The sequence below is a fragment of the Acromyrmex echinatior genome, chromosome 4, assembly GCF_024713525.1.
Source record: "Acromyrmex echinatior isolate Ae372 chromosome 4, ASM2471352v2, whole genome shotgun sequence".
In the NCBI taxonomy this organism is placed as follows: Eukaryota; Metazoa; Arthropoda; class Insecta; order Hymenoptera; family Formicidae; genus Acromyrmex; species Acromyrmex echinatior.
Genome location: NC_141855.1, coordinates 6,617,985 through 6,642,145, shown reverse-complemented (window position 1 = coordinate 6,642,145; position 24,161 = coordinate 6,617,985). Strand labels below are relative to the sequence as shown.

The 24,161-nt window shown below is 37.0% G+C and overlaps 2 protein-coding genes across 4 annotated transcripts; one reads left to right on the top strand and one right to left on the bottom strand.

Annotated features, from left to right (window-relative positions):
- Nucleotides 1-359: 359 nt before the first annotated feature.
- LOC105152501 (uncharacterized) lies at nt 360-4,820 on the top strand. Of its 2 annotated transcripts, none has more exons than XM_087405315.1 (7): nt 360-587; nt 841-1,007; nt 1,078-1,287; nt 1,366-1,742; nt 1,813-2,172; nt 2,285-3,013; nt 3,151-4,820. In XM_087405315.1, exons 1-7 carry the CDS (start codon nt 463-465, stop codon nt 3,880-3,882), a joined length of 2,700 nt encoding a protein of 899 aa, XP_087261441.1. In that variant the 5' UTR covers nt 360-462; the 3' UTR covers nt 3,883-4,820. The 2 variants fall into 2 exon arrangements, with proteins under 2 accessions (XP_087261441.1, XP_011065149.2); XM_011066847.2 differs by having other exon boundaries at nt 361-587; nt 838-1,007.
- Nucleotides 4,821-5,129: 309 nt separating this feature from the next.
- On the bottom strand, nt 5,130-6,260 carry LSm1 (U6 snRNA-associated Sm-like protein LSm1). 2 transcript variants are annotated; one of them, XM_087405316.1, is made up of 4 exons: nt 6,201-6,260; nt 6,035-6,097; nt 5,483-5,667; nt 5,130-5,384 (listed from the first exon to the last, which is right to left on the bottom strand). In XM_087405316.1, exons 2-4 carry the CDS (start codon nt 6,090-6,092, stop codon nt 5,211-5,213), a joined length of 417 nt encoding a protein of 138 aa, XP_087261442.1. In that variant the 5' UTR covers nt 6,093-6,097; nt 6,201-6,260; the 3' UTR covers nt 5,130-5,210. The 2 variants fall into 2 exon arrangements, with proteins under 2 accessions (XP_087261442.1, XP_011065153.1); XM_011066851.2 differs by having other exon boundaries at nt 6,035-6,236.
- Between the last annotated feature and the right edge of the window lie 17,901 nt (nt 6,261-24,161).

Here is a 24,161-nt window from a genome sequence, read left to right as displayed (position 1 = left end):
AGTCGAGTATTCCCCTGTTACAGACGAACGACAGGAGAATGCTCGACTGTAGTTGGTTAGTTCTTACATTCTGATGCGGATTAAACCTTCGGTAGAAACTAGGCCATTGATTCTTCATACAGCAATTGTCAGAAAATTCAATAATCTCTAGATAAAGTCAAATTTTTAGGGAGCGGTGATACTCACATTGGTCAGTTCTTAATATTTTTTTAATGTTTTATCAATGAGATTATTATTATTTTAAATTAGCCAATTAGCGATGTGGACAAATAATACAATATATACCCAAATTTCTAACGCTCTGCGAAACTGCACAACGCCTCGGAATTCCCTAGATGGTCTCCACGACTCGCATTTAATTTATTTGGGTGTTATGATCGTCAATGTGTGGTATCACTACCGTTTGCCGGATTCAACATGTAGAAGCGCGTTTAAATTGCTCGTTCTTCCATATACACAACGATGGCAGATTTTAACGACGGGGTGGATGGAAAGTTAGCTTTTAGAATGCGAAAAGTCAATCCCGAGCAATTTCACACGCTCGTAAAAATGCATCTGTCCTTCGAATTGGATCTTAACACGGAAGAGTAAGTGATACCGTTGCACAACTACCCGTGTTCCTTGCATGATTAGTATACCGTTGACACTGACAAACAAGATCTAATTTTCGTTTTCTATTTTGTATGTTTTATCGATAACGGCTACGACAATTGGCTTATTAATTGTAAATGATAATTTATAAATTATTCTCTATTATGACAAAACTTATTATAAAATATAAGTGTAATCAAATTGTACAATATACATACATTGATATCTTGATCGATCCTTCTTTAGCAGTGACGGTATTACTGAGAAAGCAAGATTGAAAAAGTGGGGTCTTCTAAGCTTCACCAAAAAATCCAAATCTTCAGTCAATTTAGAAAAAGGTACAGAAGGTGTTATGTTATCTGAGGATGGTATAAATCATTTGACACAACTGATAGATTATCTGTCTAAGGAACAAAGTAAGTAAATATGTTAGATAATGGAAAATTCAAGAATGGAATTAAATATAACTTTCTTTTAATCCTATAGATATCATACAAGAGGGAATATTTCGACGGACTGGAAAATTAACAAGACAGCAGGATTTAAAAACAGCTATGTCTCAAGGTGTATTTTTAGATCTTGATGATGGTAGATTTAGTGTACACGATTGTGCCTCTGTGTTAAAAACATTTCTGGCAGAACTGTCTGAACCACTCTTGACGGATTTACATTATCCAGCGCATTGCCAGATTGCTGGTAATATAAACAAAGCATATAGTTTTACTTATGATATATGTACAACATATTTACTATAATTCTATAAATTACTTACAGAATTGTGCAGCTTGGATGCAAAATCAAACGATGCAAGACTATTGAGTTCCTTACAATTGCTGTTGCTGCTTTTGCCACCTCCTAACAGAATTTTACTGAAAGCTATTGTTACCTTATTAAACAAGACGGCAAGTTATGAACATAGTAACAAAATGAACAGTGATACGCTAGCCACTCTCTTTACACCTCACTTATTGTGTCCACGAAAACTGACACCTGAAGCTTTGCATATCAATTCTCAGAATCTGTCGTGTCTAGTTGCATTTATGATTAGAAAAGGTACGGAATTGTTTGAGATTCCACCGAAATTGGCTACAGATATAAGAGCATATTGGGTGGAACAAGAAAGAAAATTGCTGAGTCCTAAGAAGAATGATGTAAGTTTCAAATTTAAAATGATACTCTACTTTATCCTTGCACAATATGATAAAAGATTTACGATTACAGTTAAACGAGTCAGTACCAGATGCAACTAGTACAGCCCATACTGTATTCAGTTTTGTCGATCGTAAATTAACAGCGAAGGCTAATTCCACACAAGACACACAGGCAGCTTTGGCTCAACTATACGCTCATATACAAGCCATGCCAGAATCTGCCAAAAAACGGCGACTTGTAAAACAATTTAACAAGGAAAATGGACAAGGTACACCCAGGCACGTAAAGAATTGCAAAACCAAAAGTCTTGGAGATTCTATTAAGAAACACATTTTTCAAAAGAAAATCCTAGGCCACAAGAAATTCGTTGACATTAATATCGGATGCAATATTACTAGATCGAGCAGTGAAGAAAATATATTGTCAACGGTTAGTTTTCTTATGTCTTTTTATGAAATAATTTTTGTTATACATTCATTTGTTTGTGTAAAAATAGCACGTTTATTACTTTTATCTATTTTTCTTTGCATGTCCTGTATAGAAATTAGAAGACTCATTTCTTCCGGCAAGAGCGGTTCTTAGCAAATCAAATGACGAACTTAGCATGGAAAACTGTGATACAACTAATAACGATCTTTTACATGCCAAACACACGAATAGTATAGATAGCATTAAGAATGAAACTTTGACAAATTGTAGAACAAAAAAGATAATATCAATCGATGAATCTACGGATATGAAAGATGAGTTAGATGGAAAAAACACACGTGATACAAAACAGGACTTGGGTTCTGTCGAACTTAGTTTGAGTTCAAGTTTTCAAGAAATTAATGTAATGATTAATGAGGATAGTCACTTTGACACTGATAAATTATTAACACGACCACTTAGTGAGCCACCTGACTTGTATTCCACTCATAATTTAATGGACAATAGTAAGTTCATACGGCGAAACTCAGAATCCATCCTCACATCTGTTGCAACATCAAATGTAAAAAGCTTTCCTTCAAAAACTTGTATCTCGAATGTAAAATCATCCGAAACTACTTTAAATGTTGAATCGCATGCTGAAAATGCATGTACACATAATTTACAATCTCCGATGGTAAAAAACAGATTCAGGAATGTGTATGCCGTACATACATCGACGCCATCAAGCTTATTACGAAGCTTGGCAACTAACGACTATATCTTGACCCCTATTACTAACAATGATAGAAGCATGAGTCCGATTACGCAAAGCGCAACAAAGATGACGAAAGCCATGCAGGTACATAAATTGAAAATAATATATTTCTATATAAAAATATATATATGTAATTTAAAAATACTGAAATATTTAAGTAAATGTCAAATTAAAATTATAATATAAACCTAAAAATATATCAATTTTTTAATTTGTAACAGGAAACTATGATGACTCCGCGCTCCAGGAAGCCTGTAATGATTGTTTCAACTTCAAATTTATGCAATCTCGTCACTGGCAGCAATAGTTGCGATTTACGTGGACCCAATTTAGATATGGTTAGTACAATAAATAATTGTGCTTCCATTTTAGAGGAATCTCAGACATACAGCAGTACAGACAATGCGTTGGCTTACACAAAAGATGTCGAGAATAAAGAAAATAACAGATTAGACACGCTCGAGAAACATAGTTGTATACAATCTGTTGCAAACTGTTGCGCCTGTACGCAACAAAGTTCAATGTCCATAACGAGCACATTCAGGGAATATCTGTTGTCAAGAAGTGTATTAACCGCCAGTCCTGTCGATCTCAGTTTTACATCGCGGACAGGAGACTTCGAGCAATCAGAATCCGATTTGAATATATTAAATGACGATACTTTGTCTGATAGTTTACTGTGTTGCTTGGACGGTAATCAACCAGAATCTGACACTTCCGGCATTGCGTCTGGCAGCACGAATAGTGCAAATAATTCCACTGAGAAAACAGAGGAATTGTCTTCTCCGAGAAAACGAGGGACCAGCTTACAACGAAATGATTCTAAAAAATCTGCGAGAGAAAGCGTGGTCAAGAGCACAAGAAGCGAAGAGTGCAAATATAAACTGCGCGATGAGTCGACATTAAAGCCAACAAAAAGCTTGAAAGATAGCTTTCAAGAGACATCATTTTAAGCTATCCATACAAATTATTTAATTATTAGTATTAATATATCGTTAAGTTTAAATAGATTTCTCTGTACGTTGTATACTAAAGCTAAGGAGAGTTGCCAATTAATTTAAGTTTATCAGTACGACTTTATACAGAGAATTTTACATAATTGGACAGAGCTATTTATTTAAGGCAACTTGAATAGAAAAAATGTCAGCAGGAAAATGAAATGATTTTAGATACTTGATATTTTTACGTTACTTTCATACATTTTTGTGCATAAATGCTATTATAAAGTGCAGTTGCACTTAAAGTAAAATTCCGTATTTTTAGGTACACTAATTAATGCAGTTTTCTTGCTTTATAAAAAATTATTATAAAGTTATGTTTTTATATATATATATATATATAAATCGTTAATTTAGAAATTTATTTTTCTGATTTCAAAGATACTTATTAGATATTCATAATTTTTGGACATAACTTTATAATAGTTTTTTGTAGAGAAGGAAAAATTGCATTGATTAATACATTCAAGAATATGAAATTTTATTTTTAAAAAATGCGACTGCATTTTGTAACATACAAAAATGCGTGAAAGTAATACAGAAATGTGAAGCATCCAAAATCATTTTATTTTATCTTATAATATTTTGCTATCCCTGTTTTCAAATTACAGTTCCGCTTAATTGCGTGGAGTATCCTATATATAATTTTGTCTCGAATATAAATTTATTATCCAACAATAACTGGATTATTATTTATTCCATTTACGTGGAAATTAAATCATTATTAACTGTGCATACGATACAAGATATTTTAAAAGAATCTCATTTTTCTTTTGTGACAATATTAATAAAGACGTTTGTAAAAGCTGTGTATTACTATAAAATGCAACAAAGTATTTTTCTAGTTAATTTTGTAATCATTAAATTGCACAATACATAACGATACGCTTTGATATCAAGTGTAATTATTACCTTTATGTATCTTAAATAAACAATTTATGCAATGCAAAGTTTAGAATAAGTATTTATAAGTAAAATAAACTATATAAGAAATTCATATAATATAGCATTTAATTATGATTTTATATGAGAATTTGAGTATCTTGATATTAAAAATTAATTTATATTATATGCTATTTATGTAAAATCATAACTAGTATGCATTATCTTTTTTGTTCTTAAAATACAAGACTGTTAGTTTTTCAGAGATATTACGACTTTATACAACATTACAGATGGTTGGGAAGTAACATGCTTGTAAATTTCGTGTAATAGTTATATTTAATTAACGTAAATTAATTAGGTAAATTTTTTTGATACAAAAAAATATGTACATTTGTGCATCAGTACATATCATCATGACTTAAATCTGGTATATACGCAAAACCTCGCTCTTTCAGAGCTTTGTTTATTCGCTTTTTCTGCTCCTGCTTAGACTCTTGTTCGCGCCTCTGAGCATCCAAAATTTCATCCACTGTCACTTTTTTCAACGGCAACACTTTTTCCTTCTCTATATCCTGTAATATGGATATATTCGTTAATTGAACATTGCACAGGATTATTAGTATTTATTAACAGAATTATAACAAATATTTTCTGTTTGTGAAACGCTTACTATTTCTCCTAAAAGCACAACATTCTCCCCTCTTACTATGAAAATACCTCTTGGAATATCACCATACTCTTGACCAACATGAATTCTTTCAATGGTACTTTGAAGTACTATATTAGCAAATTGATCGACACTTTTAAGATAGCCAATTAATGTTCTGCCATCTCTCAATAAAACCATAAGTTTTTCTAAACAAGAAGTAAATGTCATAATTGAAACGTATTGATATACGTTTAGAAATAAAAACATAAATTCTTCAAATTTCAGACATATCATGACTTTATTACATTCAATAGTTTACACACATTTTGTGTTTATAATTTAACAAATTTTATTTTGTTGAAGAATATAATTATTAATGCAATTAATTAATTATATATTATTATAATTATTAATGTAATAAAAATTATTAATTTGTGTTACTCTGTAAGCTATCATTGTAAGCTATGACTAAGTGACAATAACGGAAATGTGAAATATCATAATACATAGTAAGAACCGGCACGTGAGTGTAATCAATCACATAAAATCATAAAACATCAGACCGATACGTACTTTCAAGTTCCTCAAGTAGCGATGCTGTCCCCGGTGGCAACTCATTAGTTTCATTCATTTCACCTGATTAAACGAAATTAATAAACGAATCAAATCACGAAATCACTTGCAATGGTTATTTATTAATTAATTTATTTTTTTTTTTATTAAATAATACTCCGCTTACTGTCTCAACGAAATCATTTGTCTAAATCATTTTTGTCGCGCTACGAGACTTGTGAAATAGAGAACTAATTGACAATGCAACAAGAACTACTGGTAATATCACTTGCGCTTTTTTCTTCACTCAGTCAATAAATGAAACTGTTTTATCGAAGTGTCTTCGAACGTTTATGTTACAGATTGCAGATGGCGATCATGTCACGTTATATTTCGTGGTAAAAGCGTGGCGGGCGAGGATGAAGAATGAATATCGTTTTCGCATCATCGCGTGCGGCCCTGCAAGCTTTTAATTCGAATAAATCCGAGTTGACGAGGAGTTGGGCCTTTTAACATTCCAACGATAACCGCGTGAGTTAGAAAACATTCTTGGCCGTTTCCCTTCGTTATTTCTTTCCTCCAATTTAGATTGACTTCCTCGTCTACTAACTCAAAGGAATCAGTCGTTTCACATCACCGATATTCACGTACGTAAATTGCAATTTTAATCGATCTCTATTTGTTTCGGCCTAAATAATGGCAGCGATTCTTGTTTTATTTATATACGATTTTATTTATTTCTATTTAAATGCGTGTAACAAGAGATGTGTAGAGAGAGAGAGAGAGAGAGAGAGAGAGAGAAAGAGAGAGAATACTTACGTCACACACACACACACACACACACACACACACACACACACACACACACACACACACACACACACACACACACACACACACACACACACACACACACACACACACACACACAAATAATATATATGTATATAATATATATATATATATAAAATTTATATATATATATATGTATATATATATATATATTTTTTTTTTCAGTTAATAGTAACATTATTATATCAGGGGTGAAAGTTACTTTATAAGTTATATATTTTTTAGGTTATGTATTTTTTTTCTATCTTATTATAGGTGTTCGTTATAGAAATTGAGTATAAAAAGTAATATAAAATTGATGCAAATAATAAAAAAAAAATACCTGGACTTATTGTACTCAATTTCTTCAGTAAAAAGCAACTTATAAGTAACTTGTAAAATAACTTCCAACCCTGGTAAGTAATTTCCTAGTAAGCAAAAAATATATAGGAATATTCCAACAACATTGTAGCGACGTTGTAATATTGCTGCGATGTTGTTGGAATATTCTAATGTTTGTTGCTTAGTGGATTATGTAGTAACTTTCTCAATCCTTTTTACATTACGTCAATTTATTTTTAATTCCCACACAACAATATAAATGTTATATAACATATGCTATATATATAACAGATATGTTGAGTCAGAAATTATAATATTAATGTTATGTTATATTTTGCATTTACTGGATTATATTGTTTTATAAATTCTATTGCTAAGACGAATGGATTTATTTCATGATTGAAATAAAAAGCAGCATGAAATGTATACAGGTTTTATTGAATTTACCAATTATAATATTGAAATGATTATAGCTATTAAAAATCTTCCTTTTGACATCACAAATTTCTCTAAACGGTTGGGTTTCGAATATGTTTGCAACACACACAAATCTCGACGTTGCAACTTTTATTTGATTACCCTCTAGAACCTCAATATTTCAATAAAATCTTCGTTTTAGAATCAATTTTTTTTATTTAAATTTTATAGGAAAGATCTTGTTCTTAATTGCACCAAAGTATTGAACACGGATAAAATACAAAATAACAATGAGATCTTAAGATAACATCAAATTGAAATCATTTTAGGAAAAATCATAATGATGTCATCAAATCAATTTCCTAAGTAGAACATGAAATAATAAAATCAAGATTACAAGTTATTTTATGAAAAATTATAAACGATGTCGTTTGGTACACTTCTTGACCACGATTTTGTGATACTTTCTTGATGATAAAATGATTTTTTAATTGAATAAAAAATACTTGTCTCACATACATGTCAAAAATTCATCACAAAGTCGTCAAAAAGTGTATCGAATGACATCATTATAATTTTTCATAAAATAAATTCTATTTGATGTAATTTTGATCTTGTTATTTTATGTTCTAGTTATGAAATTTATTTTATGAAATTAATGTCGAAATATATATATTGCATTAAGGTTTTGCGTGCTGAAAATTTAAAGCCCTACCTACGTTTAAATTTGTAAAAGCGAAAAGTGAATACATTTTTAATAGTTACTTGTAATTTTATAACAATTTTGTAATTGGTCAATTCAATAAAACGAATGTACATTTCATACTGCTTTTATGTTAGTCATGAAATAAATCTACATTTTTTTTACGAACAGAATTTATGGTACGACTATGTACATTTTTTGTAAGATACATTTTTCATAAGTGATAAAGTATATCTCGACTACAATAGGAGGAATTTTCGAGATAAGTTAATGTTTAGAAGAAATGTAGCGATATTTCGTTACAAGATTGAAAATATATTACGCGATGCTATTGCTGCATTGTCGTCGCATACTAAAATGTTCTTTTCAGAAAAATTATGGTGTAAACGCGCAATAGTATCTCCAATTCAATTTTAATAGTATGATAAATATAACGCGCGTCTATTTAATACAATTGTTAATTAAATTTTTCTTTTTTTTTTATATAATTGAATTTTTTTTCTTTTATTACTTGTTTATATAACTTATATATAACTTATAAAATTACGCTAAAAGGGTAACGGTATAATCAAAATATTCTCAAATTACATTTGAAAGCATATCAGAATCTCAAAGAAAAGAAACTTTCTATTGTCTTTTTTATTTATAATTATGTATAAAAATTGTGAATCAACACAATTACGAGATAATGTTGTGTCTAACAATGCAAGTAAAAAAATATTGCAATAATCAAATTTTTTGCTTCAACTAAATTATTTTACTGCATCAACCAAAGATTTGTTTGCCCATATCAAAACAAGAGATTACTTGATTCAATCAAATGGGATTCTGAGTGCATTCAACGTTCATTAAACCGTCGCAAATCGGTATTTAAAATAAAAGGAAATATGTTTCTAGTGATACGCAAGTAAGAAATGCCAGAAGCAAAAAAAAAAAGGCGGATGAATATTCAAACAACATCACGGCGGCAATGGAGTTCCAAAGTTCCGACGCGTTCCTGCGTTTCCTGCAACGCACCTGGGTCATCTCAGACGTCGAAGCGCCTATCCGGGACTCTGCTTTACGCGGACACTTTATGCCCCCGATTGCGAACGACACTGGAACGCTCTCAACTACACCCGGTAACTATCCAGAATCCTTTTCCGATCGCAAAACAACAGAGAGGAGAGCGCGATTTAATTTAAGGACCTTGTGAAGCCGCGCGCGGCACGTTTCCCTTCTCTCACCGTGTAGTCGGCGCCGAGTTCGGCGGCACGTTTCAATAATCGTGGGCACGACAACGACGACGAGCTTTCTCGTAAACCAGATTCATCGTCTCGAAACGACAAATCTTATCTGGACGGAAAGTACGACGCATAGTAATGCAATATTTTCAAATAGCGCTCACGCGATATTTGATCTTAATGATTACTTTGGAAATTTTCAAAAAATTTATTATATGTTCTTTTTTTTTCTCGTAAATGCGTTAATGAATATTATTGTTTCAAATCTATAAGGCCACAATTATATTTTGGTAATCCAGTTATAAATAAACAATCTTAAATTAAGAAAGGAAGTACAATGACATGTATATAACATATTGTATTTAAATGTTATTTCTGTCAATTACTCGTCACGATTACGAAGGCTTCAACACTCTGAGTTTTTACAAATTATACACGGAGGGTCAGAATAAATATAGTGTCGTGAAAAATTTGGTGGTACCGCGTCGCAGTTGCATACGCGCGTGGATTTCGGCTGTGGTTGTGTAAGGCTGAAATTTGAAATTCAAATAAAGCGGTAAGAGGTTTACGACGGGCTTAAAGCCGGTGTTACTTCGCCGTAAGAATCACGAGACATCTTTGCTTCCGAAGAAAGTGGGTGCATACGTGTTAAATTCGCGGATTCAATCAGACAAACGCATACGGTTAAACTTCTGGCAATTTTCTGTTGTACAATACTGCAGAACATAAGAGGTTCCGCACAATAAAAGGAACGAGGAACAGAGAACAGAGAATAAGAATTTCAACTTATCAGAAACTGTGTATTCCACAATAATGATTTCTGATAAGTTGAAATTCCTTCTTTGTTCCCTATTCCTTTTATTGTGTGAAGCCCCTAAATTCGATCGTTAAGTCTGTCCTTTTCTTGTTATTAAGGCTCTTATTCACGACTACTATCACAGATTGTGATGTCAAGAGTCAGAAAATACACAATGAAAATTTTTCCAAAATATATTAATATGGAAATTTCAGTAAAACAAGACTTACAATCGATAGAACCGACTTGTAAAATATACTAACTCCTTTTTGTTTTGTCAATTAATAAATATAACCATAATTAATAAATATAAGCCATGTTCCGATATACAACCAGTACTAAAAATCTACAGTATATGTAACCTGAGCTAAATTTTCAGTACTGGCAATGTATATCGGAACACGGCCGTCTGGAAATGAATTATGCATAAATAAAAATAAACTATATTCACAGTTGTGGCAAACTATTTAAATACTAAATTAATAATATGTATAATATATAAAAATACATATAATTTAATTTTTTTCCAAAACAAGAAGATAATTCGGCATATATTTTATAAGTTTAAACTGTTACTTGCAAATGTTGTTTTATTGGAAAATGTTTTCGTTCAAATATAACTTGCAAGAATTTTTATTATGCGTTTTCTCCTTTCTAAACGTCACAATTTAAAATAATAGTAAATGAACAAGAGCCTTAAACGCTAATATCCTTGTGTTTCCAGAGGATGTTACAAAGAATGAACTCATAGGATATCCAAACGATAGTTACGCGCTACGAAATCGAAACCGGGGTCGCGAGTCACAACCGAGTCGTGCCGGATAGAAGTCCGAAACGATTTAATGCTCAGCGAATGGCGGTCTTGGGAAATCGGCACCGCAAATACGGCGAAACGACGCGAGATTGTGGAACAAAGTCCGGAGAGAAGGGAAGATCTGGTGGGGGGACCGCCGGAGCGAGGACGGATGGTTATGCCAGGAGAAGCGGGGGGGGAGGAGGGGGTGAGGGGGTGAGGGAACGGAACCCACGTCGCGATCGTTTTGTCTTTAAACGCTTTCGTAAAAAAGAGCTGGACACGATTTACGCTTGATTACAGCCCCGGCGCGGGGGTCAAAAGTTGAAACGAAATGACTATCGATACCGATGGGAGCGAGCAAGTGGAGATTATAGGTAACGGCTAATAATGCGGCCCGATCTCTACTCTCCCACTTTACCCCCTCTCCTCTTCCGTTGCAAGAACGAGCCGCTCTAAAGAGCGCTCAAACGCTCAATCGTTGCTCTTCTGCTTCCTTCCCCTCTATTCCCTTTTCCTATTTGCCGCACTTCATCTGGAATACAGTTCGACGACAATTATCATGGAAATTCGCATTGTTTATGCGATTGTTAAGAAATCCAGAAAAATATACTTTATTCGTCACACGTTATTTCTACATCCGAGATTCGAGCCGTGATTCTCGTGCCGTTTGAGAATAAATCAGGATTCACGAACCGACACCGAACCGGTTTCGGCGGTTTGGAGTCTCGATTCTACAGATACATCGATGACGTACCGCGCATGATTCACTCGCGACGATTCACGTAAGACACGCTTTTTCTCACGTGCCTACTATGACTCTCGGGGAAATCATTTTACTTCGAGGGAATCCCCGAAATAGATCATGCTCGTGTATTCGCTCATAATGCGACAGTTCGCTAATCGATCGACTCGCAATCAGATCGGCTCGATCGGTTCGATCGACAAGGGAACGCGGCGCGACCGCGACAAACGCGCTCTCGGTCCCCCTCGCGCTTTTCCTTTCTCAATCCCATATTCCAAGATGGCCGCCGGCGGCTTGAACGCGCGCGAGTGGAGGCCTTGGAGCAAAAAAGGACAAGCGTAATAACATAGTATCGTTAATGGCCGGGCAATTTCAACGTGTACGAGTGCCCTCCCTTTCTCTCCCCTTCTCTTCCTGCTTCATTCCACCCGCCTCCTCCTCCTCCACCTCCACCTCCTCCACCTCTGACTCTCAGCCTCCCTCTGTGGTCTTTTCTTTCTCTTCCTTCGCTCTCCTCCTCTTTCTCGCGGTGTGTGTTTCGCTCTTTTCCGTTCTCTTCTTCCTCTCGTGCCCCCTTCTCGACGTCGCGCCAAACTACCCTGCGTCCCTTCATTCGCTACGCGAATACGTTTCATGCGCTGTTCCCGAACACGCGCAAGTCTTTTACCAGAAGAGGACTAAGTTCATATAGATTTCAACAGTCACGAGATTGATGATTTATATTAATCTACTTCGCTGCTGGTCTTTATACCAGAATGTTTGCATTCGATTAGGGAGAGGCTACGATCCGATTTTTAATGTCTCTCTCTGGATTTGCTCTTTGATACTTTTTAAACAGACAAAAAAAATAGGTTATTCAGATTGCTTAAAGAATGTTCTTTGCGCTATTCGGTTGTTCCTGCTTGAAAATGCCGTTTTTCAAGATATTTTTTGATCGGCTATCGCCAATATAAGCGTCATTTGCAATTGCAGTTGTTACGAACCCCTGTGAATTCTTCATACGTCGTTTTATCAAACGCGTATCCACTTTTATAGCCATTGAATTATTCCCGGCGGCGTTAAATATTTATTTTACATTTAGAGAGATGTCATTGTGATTCGGTGTACGGCTGAAAATTGTGCGTTTAAAAAAAAGAGAGAGAAAGCGAGAAAAAGAGGGGGAGAGAGAGAGAGAGAGAGAGAAAGAGTAAAATTCCGATCGTTCTTATAAATGTATAATGAAAAGGACGCGTAACGCGCACGTCCGTCGCATGTCGGGCGTTTCAAAAAAAAAAAAAAAAAAAAAAATACAATCGGTATCCATCGGCAAAAGTGACTGGCCGCGCAAATGCGAGAACATCGGTCAGTCTCAATTATTCAGGTAATTCGTTGAACATCGGCGGCCCAATGACTGGCGAACGAATTTCTTTTTGTCACTCGATGGCGCGTTTACTCGTGTTTCCTCCTCGTATCCAGCGATCGGTTATCGACGCGACGCAGCGCGCTCGTACATTTGCGAGATGCCGAATATTTTGCCGCGCAAGCCGGAAACGCAATTACGGTCCTACCGTGCGTTGCCCTTTATTTAATGTCGATGTAACGGCAACGTATCCTCACTGACAATGGGCGATAAAACGAGATTTTTCATATGCACCTGATTTCCTCTAGCAAATACGTGTTTGCGTTTATTTGTATCAAACACGTTTTGCATTGTTTTTTTTATGTGATGAACGAATTATTAGTAACTTGGGAATGTTATTAACCCTTCATTATTTGTGGATTTTTCAGGATATTCCAGTCTTATAAATATTATATATATTCTTTAAATGTATAAATATTATTTATATATATTATTATCTATATTTAGTGCAAATTGTTTTATAATTAAAAAATTTTTTGCATTTATCTTTATCCAAAGACTGTATAGAATATTATCAGTTTTTATTTGTAAATCCTCAAAGAGAACAATGAAAAAAAATTGAGATTATAATGTTGGGGTGTCATAAATACCTCACGCATTGAAAAAAAAATCACGCGAATAATATAAAGTTAAAGATAAAGAGAGAATTCTTTAATTTTGATTTTTCTATAGAGATAATTTTCTAATTGATTTTTAAATCCAAATTCGATTTTTGACGTTTTAGCGAAGCCTCGAATTGTAAGAAACTTTACAATGCCTCTAATGCTCGATCGACGTCGTAACTTTGGGCTGGAAGAGACTTTTTTTTTAATAAAGTGTTCTTGATCTCAAAATTAAAATTTTCTAACACAAGAGTCAGAAGAGAATTTGAATACACGAGAGAATTCCGCCGTATAATTCTTTCGGGCGATAAACATATACCTAAGATAGCGTTATCAGCTCTAAGATAGCGTTATCAGCCATACTCTTAAAAGAGTATACTCGCGAAACTTCTGGTCATTAATTAAAATTTTATATTTCTAAAATTATATTAAAAGTTGTCAATCAAAATTACGTTCTAAAAATTTTATTTTATTAAATAAAACCTACATTTAACGCTTAAAAAAATATAACCCCTTCTTTTCGCTCTCGAGTCATCATCTTTTTTCAAAAAAAAGTGTGTGTACATAAATATGTATAACTTTTTTGTAATTCAGATATGGTAACCTTATTCTAAGGCACAATAGTCGCGCGGACTCCACGCCGGTGCGTGTGTGCGTGCGTGCGTGCACTCGCAGCCGCCCGGACTCCACGGCGTGCATCGTCGACACGGCCGGGCCGGCCGTGTGCAATACTCGGGCGCGATGCCGAGATTAAACCGTGCACCGGCGCGATTACGATCCGGCAGTATCCGATTGGCCGCCGCTTCGTCGAACGGCCGGGGCGGAGCGAGCGTAATGAGTTTCTAGCTTAGTACTCTCTCCGTCTCTCTCCGTCTCTCTCTCCCTCTCATCCGTACCGCGCTACGCGCGTACGTTTGCACTCTTTCGCTCGCTTCCTCCTCGTCTCACTCATTCCCGCACGTTCACCCCCTGCTCACGCACCCCCTCTCGCACACTCACACACACACACGATGCGTGCACGAGTGTGCAACGTGCACTGATACGACGCGTGCACGAATCTCCTCTCTGAACGCGGCGATACTTTGCGTACTTCTTTAGTTCTTTCTTCCTTCTTTTGCTGATTTCGCTGCCAACGTTCTACGCCTCTCGTTTGTAACTTTGTTTGTAACCTGGCGCCACGATGCAATTGCACCGGGTACAGCCATTATCGAGGGACTTTTTAATCCCGCGGCAGCGAACTGTTCTTGTTAACTGTTCGCCATGCGGTTAAAGTTTCACTCAACGTTCTTGATTCAGGAGTTATGGGAACGAAACATTAATAAAGGGTAACGGAAAATAAATAATGATGTCTCGTAAATCATATCAAAGTAAAATATTAAACGGGAAATCGTCCACTAATTTGGCACCATCGATGTTTTCCCGAAGTACCCCATCGATGTTTCGCGATGCTCTACATCCTTGATTTTACGTCAACGTGATATACTCGAACCTGTGGAACGCAATTTATTTATCACACGCGGCGTTTTCGAGTTTTTTGCGTTCGCAATAAAATTGATTCACACATTACAAGGAAAGCATGAAAAACGTTATTGACACGTACGTTGTCTTGCACTCTTCGTCTATGATTTATATCGAAAGAGAGATCTTTTAGGGTTTTAAACGATTTATTCTCTTGATGTTCCTACACAACAGATATTGATGAAGAATTGATAATGATACATTTTTATCCGATTCAAGCAGCACTTTGTATGATGGATTGAAAGTGTATTTGCAATTAATCAAGCATGTAAAATATGGTTTTTCGGACCCACAATCTTCTGTATGTGTCATCTACCTATATTAAAGGAAATTTTTTAAAAGAATATATTAAAAAAACCTTATTAAAACTTCTACAAACAAAATCTACTAATAAAAGAACTCTCGATGTTCTAACAATAAAATTATAATGTCCGGGCAAATGAAAGTAAAATAATTATAGTGCACTGTAATTATATAATATAATGTATATTCAAAGTTTCGTGGCATAATATTCAGACGTTTCGGCTAATTGCCAGTCATCCTGAGCGATATTAAAACTACTTCAACGCAAGCCAAGAATGTAATTAAAGATAACACTAATGAGAATAATGAATTGAATAAAAATCATTTGTGTCGAGCAAGGTAAATGCGAAAGCGCAATGCAGAAACATAAGCAGCTGCATCCTTTCGCATCATCCTTTCTTTCTCTCGTCAGCGGCAATTGTAATACCTATTTATTGCCGGTGCACGATCTCGAATCGCGCGCCGGCCCTCCCTAACAAATTATGCAGAATAACGCAGCGTTAATTACGGCCGATTGCGATCGCATGATATGATATTACGAGATGGACCTTCGGTTGCCACTGCACGGGCAATTTGTGAGTCTGCACACAAACATCGGGCATGCCCATTAGTTTCTTTATATGCAGTCCGCGCGTAATCGGGCTCTAGTTGCGCGCACCTATTAAATCCCATGGTTTGTTTGTTCGCTTTTTGACGGTACGCTGGTGCTTCATTCGGAATGGTCGTTCCATCGAACGAGATTGAATCGAGCCGGAGCTCCTCTGATGAGATTTGTGTGCAAAAAATGATTAATACCTTGTTTCTCGAATATCTACTTAGGATACGGGAATGCGAGATGCATCTTTTAAATCGTTGACAAACGTGTGACTTACATGTATATGTTCAATCTTCGAATTTTTGGTTTACAATTTCCTACATTTGTGCACGAAAAGAATGTTTTTTTTTTTGTATATTCTTGACTCTCATTTCTTTGCAAACGAAGAAGAAACAAATATACAATAGTTTCTGCTATATTATTATTATTATTATCAAATGTAACATTGAATAATTGTTATTGAAATGCTGATGGAGAAAAAGATAACTTTTAGGATGATAGAAAGTAGAATTCGAACTTTAACATCAAGGAATTGCTGTCTCTTTACCGAATGCTTGCGAATTGTTTTACGCGAGGCAACATTTTACTCCAAGTTGGTTCTTTGCGCGCGACTCCTGAAAATCGATGTCGACACGACGAATCCGTGAAACATTTAAAAGTTCTCGTTGGTGCGCCTCCATTGTTGGCCTAATACGAATGAGCCGGTATCCTTGTCGACTCTGCATTCTTCATGAGAATCGCACTCCGCCTAAAACGAACGTGACAAACACCCGACGTTTGTGGTAAAAATATCTATGTTCTACGACAGTCATTGCGTATAGTCTCTTTTTGTGCATAGAGTCTGCTTTCGGAATTAGCTTTTGAAGTCAAACGCAAAGTTTCACATAAACGTATTTATAAAAAATGCTATTATATTAATTATAGCAATCAAAATGCGATAATTTTGGGATAAAAGCTTAATCTCGTGAAAGATTCGATGAGGGAAGAGTCAATAATGGAGGTGGTACGAAAAGGCTGGAGCTATCATCTTTTTCGTTACTACTCTGGAGTAAATTTATCCATTTACAGCGACGCGACCGATTTCGGGTTAATCATTATTCGGACGACGCAAGCGGTATGCATTAAAGTTGATTTCTTCCCCGCGGAATAGCCTTAAACCTGCTCTTCGGTGGCCGTAGTGGTATCGCATCCAATCTCGGACAACCGCGATCTCCCGAAGCTTAGTTCTCGGTTGGGAGAAAAGAAACGTTAGGGGTCTAATCGCGTTAGGTGCCCGGCTCAGCCATGTTGCTTTCTGGTCACGTACCGCCGTAAAACAAAGGAACATTGAGCGAGACCTCACGCAGGATACGCCCCTTAATATTTAATCCCTCATTATTGGACCGAGGCCGAGCTTTTGAGACAATTGGCAGTTTTACTAGCCAATAAGGTATCGCGGAATACCGGCTGGCGGAAAAATTACGATCACGCGTGCTGATCACACCAATTCCGGGGGCAAATCTAACGGAGAACGGTGAACGACGTACTGTGCAATTGCTAATGCGATAAGATAATACGTCGATGTAAATTCAGAATAAAGCCAAGTATCTAATAAAAACGTTCTGGATTAATGATTGAAGTAGAAGATTTATGAAAGGAAACTATTGTTTTTATGAATTATTTAAACGTTTTATACGAGTGCTGAAATTTAAAATAGACTTTCGCGAAGAATTGAGACGACAGTACGAACCAACTTTTCACATTTAAAAATTGCAAGTATAAACTACGCGCGTGGCTTATACGCTGTCCCCATGGCGTAGTTACTACAGCACTGTTCTTGACCCAAGAGACCTGCTATAATGAAATTAGAGTTCTCGTTGACTGAGACGAGGTCCAACGTCGAGAGAGCGGCGCAGCTGTTGAAATATCACTGCTTTTGCAAAAGGTGGAACAGCCACTCGAGCGGTTGGAGAAAGGGGGTTCGGAATGGATAGACCAAGAGAAAGAGAGGGTGCGAGAAAACGAGAGAGAAATTGGTAGGAGACAACGTGATCGAGCACCGGACATAGCGCGGTATAATGAAAACATGGCCGCCACCTGAAAATCCCGGATGGTTTTGAACGGAAGTCTAATAGTTTAAGTGTTTATATAAAGTTCGGTTTGTCTCAGATCATGTCAATTTTTAACATAATGTTGATCTTTTAATTATTAATATAGTCATAAGATACATCATTGATCAACATTTAATGAAAATAATCCATCTAGATCAATCATATATACTTATAGAATACTTTTTTCCAATCGATATTTTTATTGTAAAATCAACTAAATATTGTGAAGGTTCGCGATCGCTTCAGTGATCGTTTTGATGCTCGTATTAACGATCGTATTAACGATCATATTAATCTGATTTTTCCATTTAGCGGGAAACGTAGCGACTTGTCCTCGACAGAATTTCATGGAGCTCGAAATTAAATAGAATTTAATCTCGGGACACGGTCGTAGCCCGGAATGCACAGAAGTCTGGTTTACGTCATCCGTAACCACTTAGCGTATTGGAGTTTGATTTATTTTCCGAGTCAAACTGCTGCCTGGGGAGGGTGGCTACCCTCTCAATGTACTCTATTGTATTTCTATTAAGTCCCAAGCACGTTCTTTCGCCCCGCACGATCGTACCGTACCGTATCTCCCGACATTTCACCCTCCTATGACGAGATCATTGGCCGCGCTGGCACGTGTTTTTTAAACACTTGTACATCAGAGAGTGCCAATTTAATCGGAGAGTCAACAGAAAGGAGACTAGTTAAATATAGAAATTGCAATAAGATTCCCGCAACGAGAATGTTTGGAAAATAAAAATTATATCAAAAGTAAATTTTTGTAATATTAATTAACTCGGAGATGTCGAATAAATTTTCCTCTTCTCATCTTTTATTTCCATCGTCCCTTCGTCTTATTACGAGAGACTGGCGTACGCCATTTGAAACTTTTTTATGGGGCAATGCAAAGATACGAAGAGCACTTCGCGCTGAACCAAGAGTGGACGTAATATTCCATTAAATCGCAATTAGCGCCAACCACGTAGGAATGCTTTATACCAATTAAGGATTTAATTAATTAATTAGCTCTCTAACTTCTAATTCGCAGAACGCCAATGAGACTTTTCGGACGATGATTTAGATGAAGACATCGCGAGACGGTAAGAGCCGCCGAGACATAAATCCACTATAACGGATTAATTCCATCGTACCTCGAAAGCAACGAGTATTTAATCGTGCTGTACTGTAACGCCAGCTAAGCATGATATTTACGCGCTTCTTAATCTCGTTCAAAACCTAAATGAGTTAATTGGCAATATATATCTCCGAATCCTGTGTTTATAGTAAAATGGAGCAAAGAAGAAAGACTGGATTGACAAAATTGAAAAGATTATATACCCAGAAATTTTTTACGACAAGTATCAGTAATTCTAAGTTATTTTTTTATTTAACTAATATTACTTAGGCATTTTTAAATTTCTTTATCATTTTTATGCGAGTATAATCTGCATCTTGCATAACACAGCTTATTTAATCATTTAATTCGAAAGAGATTACTCGAAAGCGATTTTATCGAAGGAAAGGCAATTACCTTGATCGGTGAAGCAACGTCACGTATAATGATTGAAAAATTGCAAGCAGTTTCCCAACTTTTAACCGGTCAGCTTGCCAATGGAAATTAAGCATTCTTTTATCTCCGTGCGACGTTTCATGCGTCTCAGCTTGAAGTTCCTCTTAATCAATCAAAAAATCATGAAGAAATGAATTAGGTAGTAACTCTCGGAGGAATATTTCACGGGAGATGAGATGCTAAGCCCCTTCGTTTGATCTCTCGGTCGAAAAACGCCGACACCAGCCCCCCATAATTTTACGCACGATACGTTGCTATCAAGGTTTCACATATTACATGAGCTGCGATGCTGATTGACGTTCATAATTCAAATTTTGGGAATTTTACGGGATTGTTATATCTATTAATTGTCAGGTTGATCGTTACACGCGATCGAAAACGTAATGACACATCGGGGGCGCAGAATAAAATCGGCACGTGGCACGCGAACCGATTCCAGTGGGTGAAACGAAAATTCCGCCAATAACAATAACAACGGGAGGGTGGTCGATATAAAGATAGGGAAGAGAACGAGAGAAGGAGAAAGAATCGAGAGAGAATGCGCTCGCGGTGATAAACTCCTCGGTAGACAGAATACAGATCGAAAGTCTGCCGGCTAACCGAGTTATCGTGGCCTCCGCCGAATTACTGCACCCGCTTTCCCTCCATTTGGAAAATCCCCTGGTACTAAATAAATGTTTCACTCTGGCCGACTTGCTCGGTATATTTATATGCGGTGTTGCGGCGGCAACGGCGGCGATGTTAACCTCCCCTTTCACTCCCCTGGCTCCTCTACGCGCCTCCTTCACCCCCTGCGCAGCCATATGTACTTTCCACAGAAGGTCTCGGAACCGGCATCGCAGCCGCAACAACGGAAACAACGGTGAATATAGGTGCTCGCAAGACGTATGAGACTATCGTTTTCCTCGCGTAAAACTTTTCCACTCTGATGTAAATGTTTTAGGTGAACTACCGATGGAGACTGTCTCTGTACAAGGAACAATAGTATTAATTCTTTCTAGATTGGAGATAATTGTCCTTATCACTTTTTCCAGTTTACGATTGTTCATTTCAGGAGCTGCGCACAATCAAAGGAATAGAAAACAGGGAATAGAAAATAAGAATTCCGCAGTACACAGTTTCTGATAGGTTGAAATTCTTATTCTCTGTCTTCTGTTCCTTTGATTGTGCGCAGCCCCCGACACATTGACGTTCACGATTTACAGTGACGCCATGTTCTCAGGCTTTGCGAGATAACGCTCGCAATAATGATACCCCTAAATCGACGCAAATCTATGCCTATGGTGTAGGGCGACGCAAAACTTTTTTCTCCCTCTTTGAATGTTTTAGTTATATGTATTCGCCGACCGTGAGTCGTGTCGCAAACTCATAGGTTCTTGTAGAGGCCCCTCCAGAGCGATTCTCGGTCGGCCACGAAGTTTAAAGTTCCGTAGCCGCGCGGCAGAAATCGGGGATGCCCCGTGGGGAGACAGAAAGTTTCGTTCCGTCCGCCATATAGTCTGCACCGGGTAATTCAGAGATACGTCGATTTTCCATTCCGGCCCCGGTGTCCGTGACTGTCCCGTGCATGAATGTTTTAGTGGAGATAAAGCTGCTCCAAAGTGACTTCCGATCGCTTCGTTCGAGTCTCTACAATTCCCTGTTTCGCTGAGTAAAATTAATTTTACCAAGCCAATGCATACGGCGCTCGAACGCTATCTGCGATAACGATTTTAATTTATCTTTCATTTCCGCAGAAGATCTCCGTTTTGATGTTATTGAATCGTTTGAGCGCCATTGAAACGCGATTTTAATATTCTTGTATTTCTAGTGACACGTGAAACATGCTGTGTATAATTATCGTGCAATTTTCTAACAATGTACTCACACGAATAAAATCGTATAACAATTACATTATTACAATGCAATTTCAAGTACTAAGCTGATGTTATTTGTCGCCATTTTGACATGATAATTTAACATTAAAGACATTCATCATTTTTATATTATTATATTGTTACACGCTAAAAAATATGGATTTAACACCACATACATACACATGCGGTGTTTATATAATTACCATCGTGTTTGTATTAATATGAAAAACCTATGGTGTTAAGTCCATGCCATATTCACATCTGCATAATAAAAATTATATTTAACATCCATGTTATTAAATTCATCTTTGGTTTACAAGTCGAAATCAAATCGATATCGATTGATTTTTCGAACCATTTGTGTGATTTGATATCAATTGATTTTCAAAGAAGATCGACATTTTATCAACGCTGCATCGAGAACATCGATGTTTTATCAACGTTGTACCGATAAAATGTCGATCTTCTTTCGAAGATTAATAGAAAATCTAGTAGGTATCAAATCAAACAGTGCTAAAAATCAATCGACTTCAAATCGACTTGTGAATGCCTATATTTTTTAGAGTGCATTATTACAATATTATATTATTACAAATCGCGCATCGAGAAGGAAGAATAGAAGTGGTACATAACGAAAGAGAGAACGAGGATTATTCTCAGAGAGCGTGGTACTACATGTTTTAGCATTAAAAAATTGCCAATTGCGAAAACGGGTTTTGCCAAATTACTTCGTATATCTCAGAAAATTGCTTATTATCTAAGAGAATTGTTTCCCGAAAGGGGCCCTCGCGCGCTTTACATTCAGCACGTCGACTATCGGCGAGCTAACGGCGAACTCGTAAACGGTGAAATTTAAAAATAGATTATCCATAAAGCAAAGGATCTATTAAGGCGCGGAGTCTCTCGACCTCTCGGTGCAGCGCACGTACCATGGGATGTTGCGTGTTGCACTGTTGCCTGTATAACGCCGTCGTTCCCGCCGCGAGTTTGGTGCACAAATTGCAGCAGGCAGAAATTAAATTGCAGGCATTTAAAGTTTATCTTTCTCTCGCAAAATGCACCGCCTCTCTATCTGCTTTCCTGCCTCGCGAAAAAGCTCCATTGTCAATAGCGAGCAAAATTGAACCTAAACATTATCAACTTAGTCGCGATGAGTTTTTATAGACCGGCTGGCTAAGTGTAATCGAGTGTAACGGAGATCTCCGTGGCAACCGAATTTACATTCGATGTCTTAATAACGAACGAACGACATTTACTTTCGCGAATAAGCTCATCGACCCCTTCGATGGTGTGCGCTTTCACAACAAGCCAATCGTCGAGGTGAAACCGCGTTTTCCCCTGGGTCGCAGCCGGAGATTCATCTCGATAGTTGAAAAACTTCTATTGGTGTTAATACAACAAATAGAATTAAATATCCATTTCCTTTTTACTATTGTAGTGCGCAATTAATCGTGCTATGGACGTATCCGTTTCATTTCTTATTCATCTATACGGATGGTTCGGTACAATTGCAGACGCGTGGGGGTTGCAAGTGCACCCTTGCACCTTTCTCAGCTCATGACTGCGAGCCCTCGCAGGGCTCGTGCACAAAAGACCCGAGAATCGAGGGGTGTATCAGACCCCCCGCGGGTACAGTCGCACGAGCCGGTTCCCCGGAGAGACGCTAGTCGGGGAATCATAACAATTTGGGGCACGACGGAGGTAGGTGTCGCGTGGTTCACGGTTCTCACATGGGTGCGCCGTAACGAAATTGATGTCTCTGTTTCGTATCACGTTTCGCGTGTAGGCTGCGAATAGAGAGAGGAAGCGTTCTCCTTGATTATACCGGCGAGGACGAAGAGAAGGGGATGTTGGGCTTAAAGCCGAATCAAGACCCGCTTGTGTTTTCTTCTGTAAATTGACGTCGCTTACGATGCTAGTCACCCGTTAGACCATCGGTACCCAGTACATGTTTCCTCCGATTGCTCTGTCATATGTGAGCAATCGGTTAATGGAGTCCCATTACCAAGATACTCGTAATGCCTAGCCGCGAGACATCGACCGACGTAATGGCGTCGTAATTATGAATTATGAATGTCTTCCTCACGCGAAAAATGATTGAAAATTATTGATGACAGGCAATGTTTTTTCGGCGAAACCCAGGCACGCGAAAGCAGCTGTATCGCGATTATATTACGTCATTAAGAGTTACATTATGAGTCAAGAGAATCAAGCTCGGATAATAGTTTTCTCATTTAGGAGTTGGTCAGGCAGAGCTACTTATCGCTTTCCCATGATCGATCAATGCTGGGAATCGGCTTCTCGGTGCTTTTCACCCCTTTCTCGTCTCTCCGTAGAATAGGGCTTGGTGCCCCACCCTCTTTTGCTCCAATCAATT